Source organism: Opisthocomus hoazin, chromosome Z, assembly GCF_030867145.1.
Source record: "Opisthocomus hoazin isolate bOpiHoa1 chromosome Z, bOpiHoa1.hap1, whole genome shotgun sequence".
NCBI classification, from domain to species: domain Eukaryota; kingdom Metazoa; phylum Chordata; class Aves; order Opisthocomiformes; family Opisthocomidae; genus Opisthocomus; species Opisthocomus hoazin.
In genome coordinates this window covers 23,830,377-23,853,279 of record NC_134454.1, presented here as the reverse complement: position 1 = coordinate 23,853,279, position 22,903 = coordinate 23,830,377, and the positions used below count along the sequence as shown (strand labels likewise).

General features: G+C 42.2%; 1 protein-coding gene across 3 annotated transcripts in view; it reads left to right on the top strand.

The window, feature by feature from the left end:
- The window catches only part of FREM1 (FRAS1 related extracellular matrix 1), a 72,993-nt gene that overhangs the window by 27,732 nt on the left and 22,358 nt on the right, over positions 1-22,903 (top strand). For 2 of the 3 annotated variants that reach the window (XM_009934471.2, XM_075411155.1), the window contains exons 16-26: positions 1,276-1,473; positions 2,689-2,874; positions 3,799-3,995; positions 4,811-5,039; positions 7,075-7,219; positions 10,415-10,556; positions 11,881-12,076; positions 14,717-14,981; positions 19,685-20,099; positions 21,388-21,589; positions 22,066-22,210. In XM_009934471.2, coding sequence (XP_009932773.2) covers positions 1,276-1,473; positions 2,689-2,874; positions 3,799-3,995; positions 4,811-5,039; positions 7,075-7,219; positions 10,415-10,556; positions 11,881-12,076; positions 14,717-14,981; positions 19,685-20,099; positions 21,388-21,589; positions 22,066-22,210 — 2,320 coding nt within the window. Of the gene's footprint in view, positions 1-1,275; positions 1,474-2,688; positions 2,875-3,798; positions 3,996-4,810; positions 5,040-7,074; positions 7,220-10,414; positions 10,557-11,880; positions 12,077-14,716; positions 14,982-19,684; positions 20,136-21,327; positions 21,352-21,387; positions 21,590-22,065; positions 22,211-22,903 lie in introns of all 3 variants that reach the window. The other variant, XM_075411154.1, reaches the window with a different exon arrangement.

The following is a 22,903-nucleotide window of genomic DNA, read 5'->3' as shown; positions in this document are numbered from 1 at the left end:
GTTCTTGCTTGCCTCTCCAATCTGGATGGAGATCCACTCTTGAACAGCTTCTAGCCTTTCTGTACCACAAGATAAATGATCTTCAGATTTTCTTCAAGACAAACACATTCCTAAAAAGGTATTATTTTTTTATTTTTATCTTTAAAATCCATAAATACTTGTTTTTAATCAGACACAGAAATCAATGGCCAGTTAACCCCCTTTCCTACTTAATTTGATCCTTTCATTAGCATTAAAGGGGTTCTCTTTTCTACATGTCTGATAAAAGCTTTAGTCTTCTTTTTTCAAAGGCCTTGGGTTTCTGTATAATTAGTCTGTAATTTTGTGCAAGCACAGAGAATATATGTGATATTTTCAGGCTTGGCACTGGCTAAAACGAACAGCTGGTATTTGAGAACAGAAGGAAGTACTTCATTGTGGATACCCGTAACAAAGTTTTCATTAGATTCAGATTCTTATCTAAGGATAACAGGAACAATATTTTGATGGCAGTGTTTTGCAGAGGCAATGAAGGGAAGTTAGTGAAGTTAGATTATGAGTAATATCTTGCAGCAATGCAAGACAGGCTGCCAGAAGTGCTGAGGACTGGAATACACTCAGACACAGATGCTTCTTGCAAGGGCTGGCAGTTCCCAGTCCTGTGCTGTATCAGCCCACATTTTGAATGCGATTACATATAGGCATAATACACAGTATAGTACAAAGCACAGCTCTTGTTATAGTCCATTTTGTAGGGATAAGAGGTACATAGGAAGACATGAATTTCTTGGTATGCAAAAATATTTTATTCTGGAAGAGCATGGATAGTACTGCTCATCATAGAGAGAGTACGTATGTAAAAGAAAGATCTTCTCCTGCATCCTTCAAGAAGGAATGCAGAAAAACTCCCTTTCTGCACAGATGTACCTTTTACACATGCCTCAGTGCATGAAGAACAGAACCACAAGGACTATCAGCAATTTTATTACAGTTACAATGTAATATCATAACATTGCAATAGTAATATTATAACTATTAATAACAGTTATATACTTTTTTACACCCTTTATTCTAGAATAGCAGTAAGCTGGTTAAAAATAATTATAAACAACAAACCAAATCCCTAACCAAACAGCACCCCCACCAGCCTGAATTAAGAGTTCTAGTAATTTTGCTGTTGTTTCAGTCTGCTTTCATCTTCTGACTTTGAATACTTCAGACTGTCCTTGCAGGATAAAAATTATTATTCGTGAAGTTTTGGACAAACATTTCTTCTGAACGCAACACTTTTTCCAGGTGGGGAGATTGGCCTGACTCCTTCCACTGAGATCTTAACCTTTGTTGTCTCTGATGGTGAGGCCGGCCTAGATGTGAAAGACTGCTGTTATGGTGGACCTCTCCCTCCTCCAGTTCCTCTTCGTGATCCGTTTCCAGTATATGACCTTAACATCACTGTATTTCCAGTGGATAACCAGCCTCCATCAATCGCAACTGGTGAAAGCTTTCTCTCACTATAGCATTATAATCCGGGCTATGCAGTACTGTTAATGACTAAAGACTCAGGGTTTTTGTTTGTTTGGATGTTTGTTTTTTAGCATCAGAGTCAGCTGAGATCAGCATACAAAAGTTTTAGATCAGAATTTCCATTAATATTTTTTTATTTTTCTGTTACAGTGCAACCACCAAATTCAGCTGCAGGTGCATATATGAGCAACTGCGTGTGGCTTTTCAGACACGTGTTTAAATCAGACTGCTCAGATCTGCTTCCCTGCACCTACACATGTCCATTGCTGCATATGTAAGCTAAGTCCGAGTGAAAGCAGCTGATATCTTCTCCCTGAACTGAACTTTCGACCAGACATTATACAATGCAAAAACATAAACATAAATACCTGCGTACCTTTGTATGTAAAGTATACAGCAGAAATTTAGACTCTGGTCTTTATATGAAGGGAGAGAATCTTTTGTCACCTATATTCACTTCTATTAGTGAATAAAGACAAATCTAGGCTATATATGCAACAGGTCAGATTAATAGACGTCAAGTCACATTTTCACTAGTACTCTTCAGCATCAAAAATAACTGAGTTAAAATAGGAATAATGTTGGTAATGTACATTTAGTCCAACAACAGCCCATTGCGTGAAATTTCCATTGACTTCCTGGGCTTTGGATGAAGTCTGTAGTATACATATTAAAGATATGTTTTCTGTATGCTTGTCTTTTTCCATGTCATTTATTTATAAGCACATTTATATGTTATGTATCTTGGAGAATATTTAAGCATATATACGAGTAGTTTTGTAATTTGCAGGCTCTCACCCAAGTAATGTTCTGGAAATGAAGCGTTGTCCCAGCAGGGAAATTAAGCAGTGATGCATGAAAAACTGTTCATTATGAGCAATTCGTAACAGCTCTCATGTAATTAATGCTCTGAAATACAGAGGTAACAACTGATTTTGAGCAGCACGTACTCCATACCTAACAACTGAGCAGTAAAATAATCTCATGATCCCCTTCCTCTCTACTTATGTGATGGTAAAAGTACAGTTCATGGTGTAAAAAGAGAAAAAACCTAAACCAACCCCCCGCAGTACCTCAGTATTTGTCGTCTTTTTCCCCTTAGTTATTAGTTCCATTCTTGTTAACAAAAACAACAGTAAAATGAGCTAAATAAGCAATAATGCTTATCATATTGTTTGTGTGCAGGTGCAAGGTTTGTGGTGGAGGAGGGCTCCTCAGCACCCCTTACCACCAACCATTTGTTTGCCACTGACCCTGACACCACTGCAGATGACTTAGAGTTTGTCTTGGTTTCTCCTCCCCAGTTTGGTTACATTGAAAACATACTGCCTTCTCCTGGGTTTGAGAAGAGCAACATGGGTATAAGTATAGGTAAGTCTAAACAACGTGGGGTAATCAAGCAGATGGAATACAGACAGCTCCTGGAGGGCTGTGCAGTGGGCTCTGGTGAAGCAGCTGCAGGTGTGTGCATTAATACAGGCTTACTGAGGAAGGCAGGTGCTGGCAAATGAAAAGCAGTGGGACTGTGTGGGAGGAGTTCAAGAGGAGATCACAGCTCTGCACACCTGGAGAATTGTCACTGGAAATAAACATGCCAATCCTTGTTTTATGGATTCCAGCTGCAATCTATTAGGAGTAGCAATATGAGACATTAATCTGCCCTCTCCACCTCCCCCTTTGCTCTCCCAGGCAAGGCTCCTGCACTTCACTTTGCCTGTACTCCTGTCAATTCGATGCTGTAGCTGAGAATCTGAAAAGCCTGAGTCCCATGCTAATTTCTAAGGCAAAGTTACCAAAGTGAGAGAGATGGTGGTCGACTTGGGTCTCTTCCCTTGTCCTCCTTCAAACATTGTCAGGCAGTTTCATCCTCAGCAGAACAGATAGTGGCAGGCTCTGTAATGCTACCAGCTTTTACCAGTGCCTCCAGCTGGACACAGAATCACTGAGCTATTTGGTCCCTGTTTTCCTGGTCTGTCAGCCAAATAACAATCAATGTAATCACTTCGACATCAGGTCTTTTCCTACCTGTTTTTTATTTGGGCTCAGTTCTTCAGACTGAAGTGCATGAAGTTGCACAGTCCAAAAAGAAGCATAAGGATGCATTTTTGTTTTGGGGGAAGGCATGTGTCCTGCGGTAACATGTGTAACTCTTTCATCCAAAAAATAACTAATAACTTACAAAATCCAAGTTATTTATTCTTTGAAGGAAGACATAGTTTCAAATTTTTTTATGATCTGTAAGACCAGAATGCAGAAAAAGACTGTGTTAACTCATCATCTCTTTAAAATCTCCAGCTTCATTTCAGCTGAAGCACCTGAAAGCCCTGAGCGTAAACTATGTACAAGCCAGGCATGTGCGAATGGAGCCAACAGCAGACCACTTTGTACTTTATGTCACCGACGGGCTGCATCGCTCAGCAGAGACTCCATTTTTCGTGCTGATCAACCCAACCAATGACGAAGTCCCAGAGTTCGTAGCAAGGAATATTACTGTAAGGAAAAAATCAAAATGCCTGTCATATAATTATTTTGTTCCAGAAAACACTCTTTAATATAAATAAGAACACTGTTCTGACACCTGTTCCTCTGTATCTTCCCCTTAATTTGTGTAGTTCCGTCTTGACTAGGAAACAGTCCAGTTAAATCCCATGTAAACTTGTAAGACAGAGCTTCAGTGGAACTGGAGCAGTGCACAGCTCTGTCTGGTAATGTGCAGTTCAGCAAAAAAAAAGGCTCAAATTTTTTAAACAAATTATCATCTAGAAAGCAGAAGGATCTTTATGCTTCTTCTGGTTTCTCAAGAGCTTTTAATATTTTTTTAATGGAGTTTTTTGTGTTCATGACATAGGCTCTCTCCACTCTGAAGACTGCTTTTAATATAAATAATAATTCTGTGACTACCATACTAGGGCAGTGTAAGCTTATCTTACCATAAAGTAAAAAGTGCATGTATATGTATAAATTCATATGCATGCATATTTTTCTATATATTTATATATTTAAAGGCTTCCTCCTCTGTGCACTCCCTGACACTTAATACGAAGTTTACTCATCTAACAGATTTTCTATTAATTTGGGCAGATACAAATTCCTATCTCACCTTCTCTTTTGCTCACTGTAACCATTTACTACTCTATGTCTCTTAAAGTGGTTGAAATCAGTAAGCGGTTCAAAAGCTGCAGGGGAAGGGGTGGAGGAAACAGAGAAATAAACTCTTACGGAAAAGTATCCTACACAGGAATCTATGCTAAAATTGTATAATTTCTTTTTATGTAAAAGAATTGAACATTTTTTCTTTCACGTTCAGGTTCATGAGGGGGAGATGAAAGAGCTGGATCTCTCTGTTATCAACGCAGTTGATCTGGATGTGCCTCAAGACCATTTGGTATTTGGGGTTGTGCAGAGGCCCTGGCACGGATTCCTTATTAATGGAGTTCATGGCAATGATATTCAACACTATCAACACTTGATTAACCATGACCACAACAGCCATGGGTTGCTTGTTCATGACTTTTCCATGGAGCTACTGAAGCAGGGTAGGTGCAGCATTATTCTTCTAACACCGGTTTTTCATTCCTTTAATAAGGCAAGGTGGCACGGTAAGAAATCTTCACCACTTATTTATTCACTTGCCTTATGTGTATTTCCAATACAATGTTTAGGAACAGAAGTTAACCTATTTAATGCTAATGTTTCATATTGATTTTTGAAACTGTCAATAAAATCACCCTGAGAGACCGACGTGTCTGAAAGGGTCATAATATGACTAGGAGGGTCATCTGCCCTGAAAAAATAAAGGGAATATTGTTACATATCAGCAAACAGATTTCAAAATGTTTGACAGCACCTAGAACAGAGACAGCAAGATTCATTTAAAAACACATTAACTGATCTTGGAGTGAAATATTGCTCTAAATGATCACAGAATCACAGAATCACAGAATGTTCGGGATTGGAAGGGACCTCTGTGGGTCATCTAGTCCAACCCCCCTGCCGAAGCAGGGTCACCTACAGCAGGCTGCACAGGACCTTGTCCAGGCGGGTCTTGAATATCTCCAGAGAAGGAGGTGCCACAACCTCTCTGGGCAGCCTGTTCCAGTGCTCCGTCACCCTCAGAGGGAAGAAGTTCTTCCTCATGTTCAGACGGAACTTCCTCTGCTTCAGTTTGTGCCCATTGCCCCTTGTCCTGTCACTGGGCACCACTGAAAAGAGTCTGGCCCCATCCTCCTGACACCCACCTTTAAGATATTTATAGGGATTTTTAAGGTCCCCTCTCAGCCTTCTCTTCTTCAGGCTGAACAAGCCCAGCTCCCTCAGCCTTTCCTCACAGGAGAGATGCTCCAGTAGAACGGTTTGGGCTGGAAGGGAATTTATAGATCATCTATAAGCCCTCTGTCATGGGAGGGATATCTTTCACTACATCGGGTTGCTCAAAGCCCCCTCCAGCCTGGCCTTGAACACTTCCAGGGAGGGGGCAGCCACAGCTTCTCTGGGCAACCTGGTCCAGTGCCTCCCCACCCTTACTGTATAAAATTTTTTCCTTATGTCCAATCTAAATCTACCCTCTTTCAGGTTAAAACTCTTGCCCCTTGTCCTGTCACTACAGGCATTGGTAAAAAGTCTCTCTTCATCTTTTCTGTAAGTCTCCTTGATATATTGGAAGGCTGCAATATATACCTTCATCATACCTTTATATATTTAACAATAATGCTATGAACTAGGGCTCTATAGCTTAGCATGAGCAGTTAATCTGCTTTGAAGCAGCAAAGCTCTTTCAAGTAGATGTAATCAAAAAGAGTATTTAACACTGCCAAGAATATAGTGGATTCTTCCAGACTGTGGCCATTCAGTGAAATATGAGATCTATCAATATAAAAAGGGACATGAATTCAATCCCACTACTCAGGTTGCAGTTCTGCCCTCAAAAATCGAGGAAGGATTTTTCTCCTCTTTTCCTGTTTGATATGAATCTTTGGAAATATCCTGTCCCCTCACCAAATTCCTCAGCCTTCCTAAGTCCTGTTTTTGACTCTCTTCCAATTGCTTGGCATTTCTCTTTTCCTGTCCACAATGGTGACAAAGTCACCTCCAGCCCATATCTTCTGATTGTCCATGGTCATAATCACAAGGCCAGCTGTCCTCCTCAAGGTTTGTTTAAAGCTCCCAGGGGGTTATTTAAGGCACAGAAAATTGTTGCCTGACAGTCTCACCCTTCCTATGGTCCCTGTTAGAATGAATTAGAATGAGGAGAGGAGAAGAAATGTGCCTTTTTCAGACCGACGGAGACCCTTCTGTGAAGGGAGTCATTCCTTACCCAGGTCAGGCTTGTATCTTTGAGTCAATGGTATGTTGTTAGGTTAATGAACAGCAGCGGCTCGCCAAGCTCACCTTCTGGTAGCTGAAACAACCTTGCTGTGACTAGGGCATGTGGGGAGGGGAGATGGAAGAAGGGTGATGGAAGCAGAGTAAAATGATATGAGAGATTTTGCAGGAGTCTGATTTATTTGTTCTTTCCACTTCTCTCTCTTCTCCCCTCCCCCCTTACCTTTCTTCCCTGCCAACCCTGCACAGGAATGAAGCTGATGTACATGCATGACAATTCGGAAAACCTCACTGACAGCTTTAAAATTCAGCTATCAGATGGGAAACATAAAGTCCTCAGAACCATTTCGGTAAAGGTCATTCCAGTTAATGATGAGAAACCGGTGCTAAGCAAGTAAGCCACATGTTCCTGTCTCTGGCAGAGGCATGAGTTCAGACAAAGTGATCCAAAAGTGATCAAACCAGCAATTATGTCAATACAGATGTTTCCATGTGGGTCTCTATCAGCCTGTTTAAGAAAAACATTTTTAGTGAAAGAAGTGCATGCTTTGGTATTGCTCAATATTAAAAGAATAGAGAAAGAGAAAGGGGGGCAGGGAGGGAAACATGCTTGTTTTGTCTTTCATGATTTCAAGATGTTTGCACACCTCTGCTGGCCACTGTCCACCATGGTATTGACTGCAGTTACTTTGCTTTCCCCTTCTCTGGGACAACCGCCTGTCTAAAACACCTCTCTGAAAGCAGTTCTGGATTTCAGCATGAGAGAATCCACAAGGTTCATGCCTCCTTGCCTCACAGGGGAAAGCCTTTCAGCTTAATCATTCTCATCTTTTCTATTAAAAAACTCTATTGCTCAGCCATAATTCAGCATGCTAACTTCCCTTACAGTCCAAAACTAGGAGTCATAAATGAATTATATGTGGTCAGAAATTGCCTGGCAGATCATTTGCAGATACGCAGCTGGCTGTGAGAGAGCCAGACCTCCTGGACATAAAGAGCTCATCCCTTGGGATCCCCATTTTTCAGCTGATGATCTGCCACAGAGCATCAGGGCCTCTGTCCTCCTGGCTGCTTTCCAGCCCCAGGCAGGCAGATGGGGAGCTGGAGGCCTGAAGGCTTTCGGGGTATAGCTCCGAACCTCTAAAGTTTGCATTTTGGAAATGACTCTCAGCCTGTTAAGCAGGCTGCCGCTGAAGTGGGAATTTCTGATCCCTCGGGATATTCAGCCTACCTTCAGATCAGACCTACATTTCCCACTGCAGAGAATTTTGCATGTTTGGTTTACCATGTAGATCTTCCTGCATTAACAAATGTTAGTTTCATAGCTGAAAGATTGTCAAGGACCGCATAATGCTAACAAGACAGAAAGTCCATTTCTAGTTAGAATAAAGAGTATAGTTTATGTATTCATATCATGTACTGATAGTTACTGATAACTGCCTATTTGTTCCCCATGTGGTACAGATTGCTGTGTCTTTTCCACCCTTTCTCTCTGTAGGAAGGTGATGGAGTGCAAGAAGTCAAGCATTTTTTGCTTTGCCCAGCTGGATCCAGAAACTTGTGCTGCCTTGTCTGACTATGTTAGATCTCACCATTTGCCATTCCTGTGGTGAACAGTAGCATGTAGTGAGCCATCTACTTGCAAAATAGCTATTTCATTATGAGAAGTTGCTGCTTTTTGCCTGTTACACTTCCACCAAGATGTAGTATTCTGCCAGCGGTTAAGCAGTAGTGCTTTAAGGAAACGTGTTCAGTTTGGCACTGAAGTGGTCTAGCTGCCACATTCAGTCACCACATCTTTGCTGTGGGGTAGGAGATACCTTCTGCACTGCAGTGTTTTACAGGTGAACATCTGACAATACATGCAAGTTTTTTCTCACCTTTTGATCTGGGGACACCTTTTCACCCCTGTGAGTTTCAGTTCTCATGTCCATTAGCTATGGTCAACAGACTGAAGAATCTAGGCTGGGATGGTTTTGGCTAGAAAACAGTGGCTCTTGTTCACAGTGATTGCCAAAAACTCAATCTGTCACCTCTTGGATTGTGTCCTGTAGCAAGGAGTGCCCTCGGGGAATGTAAGGCGCTCACACACTCCCCTTGAAAGCTTCTCAAGATGAGACATGTGGGTGCTAGAACGACTTAACCAACTAACTGCTACACAGAAAAATGAGCTGGGATTAGACAACATTCAGGGTGTAGCTAATCGTGTTTATCTTCACTTATTTTTTTGTTTGAATCTTCTCTTCCTAGCTCATAGAGTGTTTGGGTCAGACACCTGGTCTTTCTGTTTGCATAGTTCCAGTATGATTATTGCTGGTATCAGCAAATCCTTAAGGTTGCTTTATCTGTCATTGATATGACTTGATACACTTTGTCATGTGACTCCATTTTGCTCCTTATTTTGCCAGACGTGAAATATCTAGGCATCATATCCATATCAGTTTGAATATGAAATTTCAGGAAAAAAAATCTCCACTCTTTCTGAAAATAATAAATGTATTTTCCAAAATCACTAAGTAATTGTGACAACTTCTTCTTTGGAAATCCCAGTTGTCACTCTGCTTCGGAGCAGGCACTTGCAGCTTGGCAAAGGAAAGGGCTGTTCTGTGAAGAATGTGTCTTTAGCAATTCTTGTGAAAATCTATCCGTATTTGGCTTTTAAAATAGCATGGCTTGCACATGCTCAGTTGCATCTGGCCAGAGCTTAGCTGCCCAAATGCCTAAGGATTCTGTCCCTTCCCAGCTTTGTCAGTGGCCCCTGGCAGATTAGCTTGAGCAGGTTTCATCCCTGGGGCGACTGAATATGCTGAATCCCCTCCAACCTTCTTGACAGTTTTAGATAGTCTACTAATACTGTTTGGGTGCTACATTGTGAAAATGTAAGACAGCTAACAGCAATATGATAAATCAGGGTGTGCAGAGGCAAACTGGAAGATGGTTACTATCTGAGAAGGGAAACAGAGGAGACATCATGATGTGAGAATCATACTGTAGCAGGTCTGCATGAATTTCAAACTATGTGGGATAGCTTTCCACAGAGCTGTCTCAAATTTTATTTGTGGCTAGTGGTGGCCATTTCTGCCGTGGAACAGGTGGCCTTAACCTACACTTCCGAACCAAGAACCTAGGAATATTCTGCAATGGGGAGCATACAGAAGAAGCCAGTTAGGTCGTTGTAGTGTCTCTTAAAGATTAAGGTGAGCAATGACAGACTAGTAGGCTGAAAGACAGTCTTTTCTCTAACGAATAATCTGTTCATTAGAGCCAGTATTGCTATGGTCTATAGTAGCAGTAACATATAATACAGCCTATTTGTTTCCATTGTCCTCTTCTTACAAATTGTATGAAGGTAAGCAGAATAGGGCCCAGGGGAAGAAGACATGTGGTGAAGCCCGGGTTGTTGTAGAAGCTGGTCTACCCTATTTTCTTTTCTCCTGTTTGGAACTGAAATAGGAACCCTCTTTACATTCTTTCTGCAGTTGCCATTTCTGTCAGCATCCAGGTAATCCATATTCCTGGCAGAGAAATTATAGGTTGGAAAGATTACCTTTCTTTTACTGCATCAATACATGACTTCTGATTTTTGCAGGAAGAATGATATAGAGCTGAACATGGGTGAAACGCGAATAATTTCTAGTGCTGTTCTGTCAGCGGAAGATAAAGATACCCCCAGGGGGAGAATTTACTACTTATTTGAAAGACTTCCAGAAAATGGTCAGCTTCAGCTCAAGGTTAGTCTTTGTACTTCAACAAAAACCAGGCACACAAAGAACTCTCTCTTTTTAGGTTAGAATGAAGTTCATCTTCCTTTTCTCCTAAATGTCTGTCATGTTTTGAAGTAGACAGCTGTGGCGAGTTTAACTGTGGAAAGACTGTTTGAACCAAACAATGATGCTGTCCCAGAGGCTTTGACACTAAAGGCTAGATCCTCAACAGGAGGAAGGGGAGGGTGAAAATCATGGCAGATCATCTGAGGTGAAAACAGAGAAGAGAATCAGACCACAGAGGGAGCAAATCAAACATTAAAGCTGTGATGGGGTGGGGGGCAAGTCCTTGATCAAAAAAAGTGACAAGTAAGCCATTACTTCAATTACTTCAGGGTTCAGAAAGAGTGGAGGAAGATGTGTGTGAAAGTGTGAATAATAAATCATGAGTTAGAAGAAAAGTATGAGGGGAAGGAAGGGGGAAAAACGGAAGAAGATTGAAAGGTTATAGCAAGAGGAAAGGCAGAAAATAAGATTAGAAATGGAAGGAAAGATGACCAGAAAAGATAAGCTACAGGAACAAACATGGAAAAAATGTCTCTTTTTAATTGCATACATGTATAATAGAAAAAAATCAGTTTCTAAGACCTGTGAGTCTGTAAAGTATTTTGATGTTGGATCCCTGCAAGAATCTGTGGATCACATGAGACTTCTGAATTAAAGGGGTCCCACACACTGGGGTGAGAGCTCTCTGTCCTTGATGACCTTTACTCCAAAGATAGTGACATTGTTACTATGGGCTGAATGTCAAATAGACAGATCAGTTCAATACAGGGTACCATGCTGTCTTCAGAAAAGCAGGAAATTTTATTGGGCAATTCAGATTTGTCCATCAGAGGACCTCTGGGACTCTAAATTTCTGTGCTTCTCTGAAGTTCTGTGTAGTTCAGTTTCTGATATCCCCTTAGGTATGGTTTCATATAGAATCAAGAGCACCTTTGTGAAACGAAGAAATAAAAAACAGAAGCTGTGTCAGGAACCATTTCATTTTTGTCTTGTTGGTGTCTCATTGAGAACTGTGCAGACATCTATTTGCTGAAGTAAAAGTGGCTGAGCTCCATTTACTCCATTTTACTTGTGATCATTGTATCTTCTCCAGACTTGTAGCTGCTTGGGAATAACTCCAGCTATTTACTGCCCTTCAAAACATACTATGAAGAAACAGTCTACAGCTTAGAAGGGAAGTCAGGTAGCTGCCACCAACAGTCTGCACAACTGCAAACACACACAGTTAGCTGGGGAGGATGCATGGGAGACTATCTGTTTAATGAAGGATGTTTACTCTTTCTAGGTACGCCAAGGTTGGATGACTCTCCAAACTGGAATGAAATGCACTCAGGAAGAACTGGATATGAACCTTGTGAGATATGTTCATACAGGAGCTATAGGGACCAATAAGCAAGACAGCTTCACATTTTATCTGTGGGATGGGTACAACAGATCTCCAGCTGTGGATTTCTACATAAATATTAAGGACATGGAAAAGGGTAAAGATCTGGCAGACTTGACATTTTACAGTGCTTGTTTCTGAAACAGCAATGGTCTGAGTACATGTCCTGATCCTTCCCTGAGCACTACATAAGCCCTTGGCAAGTCTCCCTGCAGATCCCAAAAGTCTGCCTACTTGGATTTCACTGCTGACCAGAGACCTAATGTTCCTGCTGGTGAAGAAGTGGTCGTGGGATTTGAAAAGGCTCTGCCTAAGGCAATGTCTTGCACCTTGCCTCCCAGGACTCTCAGCTACTTTTCAATTAGAGTTGAAAACACCCTTTCGAAACCAGCTTTATGTCTGACTAAATCAAAGAAGACAAATAGCAAGAATGAAACAAGTCAGGCAAAACACTGTTCAAGAACAGCTCTGTCTCCCAGGTTTATGCCTCAGTCTTATGGTCTCTCTTCCTTTATTGCACACCTATTGTAAACCTAAATTAGACCAAGTTAACTTGACACTGCTGAGATTGGAACAAGAGTTCAAAGAGGTTGTGCTATCTCCATCCCTGGCAGTTTTCAAGCCTTGATGGGATAAAGCCCTGAGGAACGTGGTTATGGCTGATCTCATGGCTGACACTGCTTTGAGCAGAAGGTTGGACTAGAGGCATATCACAGATTCACAGAATGGCAGGGATTGGAAGGGACCTCTGGGGATCATCTAGTCCTATACCCTGGCCAAAGCAGGGTCACCTACAGCAGGTTGCAGAGGAGCTTGTCCAGGCGCATTTCGAATATATCCAGAGAAGGAGAATCCACAACCTCTCTGGGCAGCCTGTTCCAGGGCTCCGTCACCCTCAGAGGGAAGAAGTTCTTCCTCATGTTCAGATGGAACTTCCTCTGCTTCAGTTTGTGCCCATTGCCCCTTGTCCTGTCACTGGACACCACTGAAAAGAGTTTGGCCACATCCTCCTGACACCCACCCTTCAGATATTTATAGGCATTTGTAAGGTCCCCTCTTAGCCTTCTCTTTTCAGGCTAAACAAGCCCACCTCCCTCAGCCTTTCCTCACAGGAGAGATGCTGCAGTCCCCTCATCATCCTCGTAGCTCTCTGCCGGACTCTCTCCAGTAGCTCCTCATCCTTCTTGAACTGCGAGTCGAGAAGTGGATGCAGTACTCCAGATGGGGCCTCACTAGGGCAGAGTAGAGGGGGAGGAGAACCTCCCTCGACCTGCTGGCCACACTCTTCTTGATGCACCCCAGGATCCCATTGGCTTTCTTGGCAACATGGGCACACTGCTGGCTCATGGTCACCGTGTCATCCACCAGCACTCCCAGGTTGCTCTCCACAGAGTTGATCTCCAGCAGGTCCGCCCCAAGCCTGTACTGGTGCATAGGGTTGTTCCTCCCCAGGTGCAGGACCCTGCATTTGCCCTTGTTGAACTTCATCAGCTTCCTCTGAGCCCAACTTTCCAGCCTGTGCAGGTCTTGCTGAATGGCAGCACAGCCTTCGGCACATCTGCCACTCCTCCCAGCTTTGTGTCATCAGCAAACTTGCTGAGGGTACACTCTAACTCTTCATCCCGGTCACTGATGAAGAAGTTAAACAAGACTGGGCCCAGTACTGATCCCCGAGGGACACCACTAGTTACCGACCTCCAACTAGACTCAGCGGCGCTGATGACAACACTGAGTTCTGCCATTCAGCCAGTTCTCAATCCACCTCACTGACCACTCATCCAGCCCACACTTCCTCAGCTTCCCTAGGGGGATGTTATGGGAGACCGTGTCCAAAGCCTTGCTGACGTCAAGGTAGACAATGTCCCTTGCTCTACCCTCACCTACCCAGCCAGTCATGCCATCGTAGAAAGCTATCAGATTGGTCAAGCATGATTTCCCCTTGGTGAATCCATGCTGACTACTCCTGATAACCTTCTTTTCCTCCACTTGCTTAATGATAGTCTCCAGAACGAGCTGCCCCATCATCTTTCCTGGGATGGAGGTGAGGCTGACCGGCCTGTAGTTCCCTGGGTCCTCCTTCTTGCCCTTTTTCAAGACTGGAGTGACATTGGCCTTTCTCCAGTCCTCGGGCACCTCTCCTGTCCTCCAGGACTTTTCACAGATGATGGAGAGTGGCTCAGCAATGACATCTGCCAGCTCCCTCAGCACTCGTGGGTGCATTCCATCAGGGCCCATGGATTTGTGGGCGTCCAAATTGCTTAAATGATCCCTCACACTGTCCTCCTTGACCAAGGGAAAATCATCCTCTCTGTAGGCTTCTTCTCTTGCCTCCGGGGCCTGGGATTCCTGAGGGCCTGCCTTAGCACTAAAGACTGAAGCAAAGAAGTAATTTAGTAACTCTGCCTTCTCCATATCCGTCACCAGGACACCCACCTCATTCAGCAGCGGCCCCACATTGTCCCTGTCTCCTGCCTCCTTTTCTAGATTTCTTTCTCAGGCGGATGCACCGATCCTGAGCATGGAGGAAGTGATGTTTAAACAGTGACCAGCTCTCTTGGACCCACTACTTTCTAAAGCCCTGACCCAATTTCTGAAGACCCTTCCAGCCTGCATATCCTTGGAATCCTACAGTCCTATGATTTTTCTACTGTGATGGCTTGCATTCGGCTCAGTAATGCATAAGAGATCATTTACAATTTAATGTGACTATTTTAGTGTTGTTTTGTCTCTTCTGCAGGAGACATTGCTGTTTTCATAAGACCTCTTGGAATGCCAAAAGGGCATCGGGGCTACATTACAACTGATGTCCTCCTTGCAGTGGATGGCACTGACAAGCCAGAGGAGCTCCTCTATGTGATAACCTCCCCACCCCAGTACGGAAAAATAGAGTATGTCAGCTATCCTGGCATCCCCATCACAAGCTTCAGTCAAATGGATGTAGCAAGGCAGATAGTCTGCTATGTTCAGAACACTAAGGAAGTTGTTCCTGAAGATATGTTCAGGTAAGACATAACACCCCAACCCCCAGACATTTCCGTTTGGATTTCTTGGGTATATTAAAAAAAAAACCAACAGAAAACAAACAAAAAAATCCCCAACAAATCATTAAAAAGAGGTGGAAGCTCTGTGGAAATTCTCATCATTCATATAGCAAAGATATTATACTATAATACACATAGCTGTGACTGCTTTGGTAATAAATGAATTTTCTAATTGATGCTGAAACTGTAGCCAGAGCCACATTCACTCAATGATACTAGCTTGAACATTGTTATAGTACCCAAACATACACAGCTGTTAAAATTGAAGTGGGGGAGAAGGACTAAGAACATACTTCATGGAGCTTTGCTTTGGTTTCTTGCTACAGCTGGATGTGGTAACACTGGTCCATCCAGGTATTAGGTAATTGCTTTCTTGTCTATTCTTATTTTCCATGTTCATGGCTTCATATTCATATCCATGTTCCAGGCTTTTTGAATCCATGATTAGTTCTTGAACATAGTGAAAACCAGTCCATATATCTATTCTGACACAACAATAGCTCAGAACTTTGTGTAGACAATTGGATTTTTGGGGTAAACCTGGTTGCCTATAGGCCCAGTTCAGCAGCCTAGTCATATTTAAGTTTACTTTCACCTCGTTCAGTACTTTCTCCTTAGACCAGCTTAGACTAGGTGCCCTCCTCAAATGAGTACTTCCTTATTTTGCTTTTAAATTAACCTCCCTTGGCTGTAGAGTGGAATGATGTAATGAGTTCTCATCAGGTAAAAACAGAGTAAATGTATTGTTGCTCAAAGTCGCAGGGACAGTTTTGTAAAAGAGAGCAGATTCAGGGGGGAAAAAGAAAATCAGAAATAAGGAAAATGTTTCTAAAGGAAGAACATTAACTTCTTTCTAGCATTGGCCATTTCCTCTGAAAACAAGCTGTTGACAGAAAATGGGCTTTCCATAAAATTTAGATTTTCTACACAAAAATAAAAGCGTATTCTTTTCTTGTTTGTGGCTAAGAAAAATGAAGGATTTAGCTACTAAGAGCTGCAATTTAGATAAGGCCCCTTTTTACACTCTTTTATGAATAGATTCCTGATCTGAATGGCATTTTCAATAATGCCTGATGCAGATTGACATGTTGTGTCATGCAGTTTGAGAGGTTTTTTTCAGGGAAGTCAAGCAAGTGGGACATGAAGATATCACATAAAGCTCCCTTTGACGCCGGGGCAGCTCAAGTGACATTATCTAGGGTTAAGCCAAAAGTAATCATGGGACTTTCCTCAGCTGAAACATTTTAAACTCTCACTTCCACTAAATTCATTGTGGTGGAAATTTTAGGTAGGAGCTTTGTCTGATCTACTTGTAGTCATAACAGAAAAAGTGAACAAATCTTCTCCGGCCTTATGTTGTTTCTTGACTGTGAAACACTATGACCAAGACTAGAACTACCTTGGACAAGTAAGGTTGCAGTCATGCCAGCCTGAGGTTGGGCAGTGTAGGAGTGGCTTGCAGCAGTATGACTTCTATACCACACTAATGAGAGCAGACCAAACTATTCTAGGGAGACTGTGAATGTGGATAAACCTGATGTCTTCTGTTTAGGACCGTGGATAAGAACCAAATTAAAAATGTCAGCCTTATAAAAGTAAGGTTATGATGCTTTAATAAATATTGATACTCAATAACTATTTTAGTCACAATAATTGATGTTCCTTGATGTTAGCATTTGGAAAAGAATTTGGTTTTGTGTAGACATATAAACATGTGGCAGAATATTATTATTATTTAAACAAGGAATGGTTACGTTAATTATATGAGTAATTATGAGGGGGGGATATTAATTGATCAGATTTTTACTTTCCACTGAAGTACTTCCTTCAGACATAAATTTGCCTGTATTGTTTGGTGCTGCTGGCCTGGAAGAAAGATTTGGCAGTGCTTGTTTGGACAGACTACTTCAAGTGATTAGCATCCTGACATCAGATGCTGGCAGCAGGATACTAAAAGAACATGCTAATGTCCTCCATTTTGACACGCTGGCTCAATTTTGTAATGAGCTGGCACTATTTATGATTCCATTTTTATCTTTTAAATGCCATGACAGATGGTAGGTCCTACAGCCAACTCCATTGCCATCAAACTGCAGAAAGCATGAAATGTTGGTAATGGTGAAATCAAACCATGCAACATGTCTGCCTAACTGTGCCTGAGGGCTGTCCCCTAAATTTCATCAGAGTGAGGAGAATATTGGCTGCTCTCCATTTGTAAGGAAAAAATGAAGAAGCCGTAAACCATAAATAAACAACCAAAATCTCCCAAAGGGCAGAAAAAAGGATGTCTTGGACACAGGCAGCTTCACCACCGGTGAAATCAAGCGGCATATGACATTTGCGTCGTAAATGTCAGTCTGATATATACAATCAGGAGGTTTTCTCCTATCTGGTATTCTGTAGAAGACTAGATGAATCTTCAGTTTCATGAACTGAATTATCTAAGTCTTCACTTAAATATTGTATGAGACATCATCCAAATGATTGTACAGCCATCAAAAGAATCAGAGGAAACTCACTTCCGCTGCAATCTTCCAGACTTCTTCAGAGATGGTTAAGGTCTTGACTGAATGTGTTTTGCCTTTTTTTTTTCCTTAGCATAGTATTTATCATCATTCTTCTAGTTCTGCATTTGATTTCAGCTAGATTACTAATAACGCAACCCTTTTACCATTGGCACAATAGCATGAGGTCAGTGCAGACAGATGTCTCTAGGTTCCCAGCTGAGAATACCATCCTCAGTAAACATTTCTAACTGCTATATACTCCCTGGTCTGCCTATGCTCATTCCCATCTGTTTCATGGCATACTGCCAGCTTACAAGTTGATCAAGCCCTTCACTGGTGAAGGCAGTGAGGAGTTTTAGATGAACAGTCTGTGTGACACAGTGAGCTACTCCATGACCAACTGAAGTTCTCTTACATCCAAGGCACGCAACAATAGGCCATGTTCTGACCCTGTAATTATTTAAATACTTCTTCAAGGTCTGCAGTCAAGAAAGCAAGTGGAGGCAGATAATCTAAGTGTCAACCAGTCCCCATTTCACTTATGCATGGCAGAAGTATGCTAGGTGGAAAGCAGCCAGCTAGGCTGGCCCTCATATTGACCGAAACAACCGTCCCATGATACTGTCCCGTACAAGATCAACAGCGTAAGTGTAACTGTTTGTGCATTCAGAGCACTGGGCGCTGGAGGGTGGGAGAAGAAGGAAGGTCAGGGCATGTGAATAGTCTATTACAAGCAAATTTCTTTGCAAATCAGACTCTGTTCTGACTCAGGCAGAACGAACCTGGGTGAAAACCATTCTCCAAGATGCTTTTGCACGTACTATGCAGCATAACCACAGAAACTTCTATAGAAAGAAAGGAAACTAATTCTTACATACTGTACAGCAATGGGACACAAAAGATCGTGAGACATTTTTAAGGCAATTTTTAGTTTCATATAACCTCAAAAGTTTTAGTTACAAGCAAGACAATGTGCAATGTAATTGCTTTCAGAAAATATACGTAAGTAATAATCTTGACAATGAAAGCTAGGATGAATTTTGAGGGCTAAAAGATTGGTTTTCTCTTTATTTTTACCCACAACTAAATTTGATAATAAATTTCTGCAGAACATGCTGTCACTTGTATGGCAAAAGCCCATATCCAGCTGGTAGGCTTCCAACAGATCTCCTCTCCAGCCTTGGGCACCTGTATCTTTCTCTTGTTTAGGAAAGGAAAATTAACTGTAGAGTGCAATCAAATCTTTAGTATATATATAGAAATATTACTGCTTGCCAGAGAGATATATGAAGCTATGCTGCTATTAATAGAAATTCCCAGCATGGAATAAGAACTTTGTAGATCTGACCCTTTGATGAATACATGGTATTGACATCTACATTTTAAAAATTATGCTAGCAACGTGTATAGTTCTGCCGAATTTCTCCCACAGAATCTTAGTATTCCAGTGAAACCTTACTTGAGTTTTGTAAAGAAACATAAATCAGCTCCTCTGAATATACAGAATTTTACAAGTACTGTTAGTGCCTAAACAAACATGTAAAGTTATATGAGGATGGGTCTTTTTCCAGCTTGCTTTTTCGATAGTTTTGGGGCTATTTGGTGCAAAAGGCTTGTAACAGTGAATAGAAAAAAAAAATAAAACCATTGTCCAGGCAGACCATGCACTTTACTTACCTCTTTCCATAAGTTGTAGACAAAGCCAGCACTTTCACTGGCAGTTGCCACTGCCAGGTAACCAAGTGAAGATATACTAAGGATAGGTACAAACATGTATGTATGCCACAGGGCTCAATAAGCACCCTAGCCAGCCCGCCATTTTACATCTGCTCCGTCTGTATCTCAGCTAGAAGATTAGATCAGCTCTGCTATGACTGTTGAGACTGATGGGTACACCCTCAAAGCTATTCCTCTGGTTTCTACTCAGATTCCTGCAGATGTATTGTAAGTATTGCCATATACATGGTCATCTGCTTTCAGGTTTTTAAGCTAGACATCTGCCACACTCACAGTCCAGGTCTGAGCTCAAACCAGCTCTACTACTTTTGCAGTATCAACACAGGCAAGTCCTGCAGTAAAGGTGTGTATTATCATTTCATTTCAGTACATGGTGAATCAAGAACACATGCTGAAGACTACCTTGCCTCTCTTTGCCAGATTCACCATCAGCAATGGACTGAGGACTAAGCATGAGACATTCATGATCTTCTTGGAGGCAGTCGACCAAGCTTTGCCCACACTATCTAGGAACACGGCGTTAAGATTAGTGGAAGGCACTACAGCACTCCTTTCTCCTGACGTCCTGCAGCTTTCAGACCCAGACACTGCCAAAGAAAACCTTACCTTCCTCTTGGCTCAGCTCCCCCAATATGGTCATCTCTATTATCGAGGGGCTGTGATACTGCAGTACAATTTCACCCAGCAAGATGTGGACAACAGGGATGTTGCATACAAGCACCGAGGTGGGGATTCCCAGATTGACAGATTTACATTTGTTGCAACAGATAGGACTAATCAAGGCTTCATCGTGAATGGGAGGGTGCAGAGCGAGCCAGTGGCGTTCACCATTCAGGCAAGTGTGACCACAGGCCTACTTACAAGATACATAGTACAATAAGGTGGTAAATGTAGTAATTTTGATGAGAACTGGCACTTGCTGCAGTCTTAGGTATTAACTGAGGTATTTATCAGGTAAAATGGTTGCTTTCTGTGTTCTGTGAATAAATTACCTAGAGAATTAGTTGCACCAAAGCATTACTCAGGCAAAGAATTTATATTATAGAGTGCAAAGAAAGAGACTGTATTTCAGAGAAGAAAGACATCCTGCTTATATAAATACAAGCAAGTATATATTTCTATACTTGCTAAAATATTTTACATAGAAATCTCAACCCTAATCTCATGGGGAGGAATGAACTTCCTCCTGCTCTGCTTTCCCACTTGGTACCTGACCCACTGATTGGCAGGTGAAGGATACTAGCATGACTGTTGATCTTTACATCACAGGAATGTTAAATCACAGCCACTTTGCTCCCACCACTGGACAGCCTGTCTTCCTTCTGGGAGTCCTTGTAAGACGCCTGCTCTGATTCATCCCTTCTTTACTAGGATCTTTCTGTTCAGTTCCCATTTCCCTCATTTTCAGTTCTTCTCCACTGTGTCACAGGCTCAGACACCTTTGCTATGACTTCTTGTACATTTCTGTCCGGCATGTTTCCGTATGCAGAGCAGACCTGGTTGCATTGTATGTCAAAAATCTGCATGCCTCAAAGCACTGATACTAACAAAGAGGCTCCTAACTTTTCCTGATGACGAAGTCTTAGTTACATGATGAGCGAGGAATGCCATTTCAGCAGAAGATGAGATATGGAAACACAAACAACTGTTGCAGAGTGCTAGCAGATGCATCAGTGGTTGTAAAAGGTGGCACAGATTCGAGGAGGCATATTGGCCAGGATGATGACTGTGATTATCATAATCCTTAGGTTTCCATGCTTGTTATTGTAAAACAGAGGTGAGAAAACTTTGCTGGAGTTTTCATTTGTTGTGAAGAAAATCACATCAAAAAGGAGAAGGACTATGGGGAGTGTAGGACATCAGGTCAGAGGTACACAGAATTTACGATGCCCTCCCCAGTGTGTGCTGTATCCTGCTGCACGCAGCAAGCGACTGGGCAGTCTGGGCCTGGAAGTCTCTCATGGGAAGTAGTACTTTACTGGAGATCAGAATTCTTCTGGAGCAGACTGCAAGTCAAAGAGTCTAGTGCCACCCTGAACAGGCTACTGTGCTTTTAGCAAAAGTACGACAGAGAACATACTGATGCTGTAAAATGAATATACATTTCTCTAACTTTGATTTAGGTGGATCATTTGGACAAAATGGCACCAAAAATTATTCGCCTCCATTGCTTTTCTGATGTGGAACTGCTGAAGAATGGCAATTATGGAATCTATATTACTGCCAGGTCCCTGAAGGCATCTGATCCCAATACAGAAGACGACAAAATAATTTTTAAGATTTTACGAGGTCCTCATTATGGCTACCTGGAAAATATAACAACAGGTGCTGTCTTCTATAATTTCTGTGTTTTGGAACATACCAGACCAGATTCCAAAACCTACCCTGTTGAGGTTTGCTTGACAGAGGAAAACAAAATTTCTTAGCAAAATTTGGGCAAGGTTTGAATGTAGTATGAAAGCTTTTACACTAAAACCCGAGTCTCATGTTCATCATGAATCCTCAAAGAGTTTGAGATGATTGTTAGTAGCTGCCATTGAGAAACAATTTTTTGTTTGTGTCAAGGGAAATAAAGGATGGATATTGGAAGTGGCCATTTGATAAAAAGTGTCACATGGGAAGAAATTGGCTGAGGCTCATAACAAGCTGGGATGTTGTTGCTTAGCTATAGAACCAGGTCTCTGTATCTCAGGTTGTCTAAATGTTCAACAAAGAGAAAAGTTGAAAACAGTCTGTATGAGCTACCTTGTTCTTCTGTTAACAGGCTTTTGATTCACCAGAATGTTTCTCTTCTCTCCCAGGTGGATTTATTCAGGAAAGGTTTAGCCAAAAGGATTTAAACAGCAAAATCATACTTTACGTCATCAACCCCTCGTGCGAAGTGAATTCAGACAGCCTGGAGATTCAAGTCACAGATGCCAGCGGAAACTCAGCGGTGCCCCACAGGTAGCTCGGACCCTCGGCGGGGTGTGCTGCAGTGCACTCTGCGTGCCACCCCTGGGGCAAATGAACCTGCGCCGGGCTTGGAGCCGCGCAGGCGTGAACATGGCTACAACTCAAGCTGCCCTTGCGCTTCGTGAAGAGTAGAGGAGGTTTCTTCCCCTCGGGGAAGCAAAATACGAAGGGCTAGCTCCAGGTTAGACTGGGGCACAGTTCCCAAGGGCCTTTGGGGCCTCACAGGAAAACATGTAACAGAGTTGACTCAAAGCGGCGGTTGGGCATTTGGAGATCTGAGATGCTGGGTGCTGAGGGTTGGGACTGTTGCTTCGTGTACAGGGTACTGCAGCTGGAGGTCACTCTTGCCCTGTGCTGACAGCAACACTTTTTTCACAAGCCTGATATCAAGCCGCAAATGCAATGGGAGACAAATTCCTGCAAAAGAGCACTGAAAGAAGGTGGAGAGCACACAGCATCTTCTTTGTCATCGCTGCCAAAATTTATACCAGGCATATTGTCAAAATTTCCTTGTGACATATGATAAGCCTAATGTACCAAAATTAGAGACTGGGGTATAATCTGAACCGTGCTTTGATGATAAAGGCCAAAAGTGGGAGTAGCTCTACCACAGGGGCAACTTTTCTCTTTATTTCTGAAAACAGGGCTGAATGTTCAACCAATTTATTTAATCACGAGTAACGG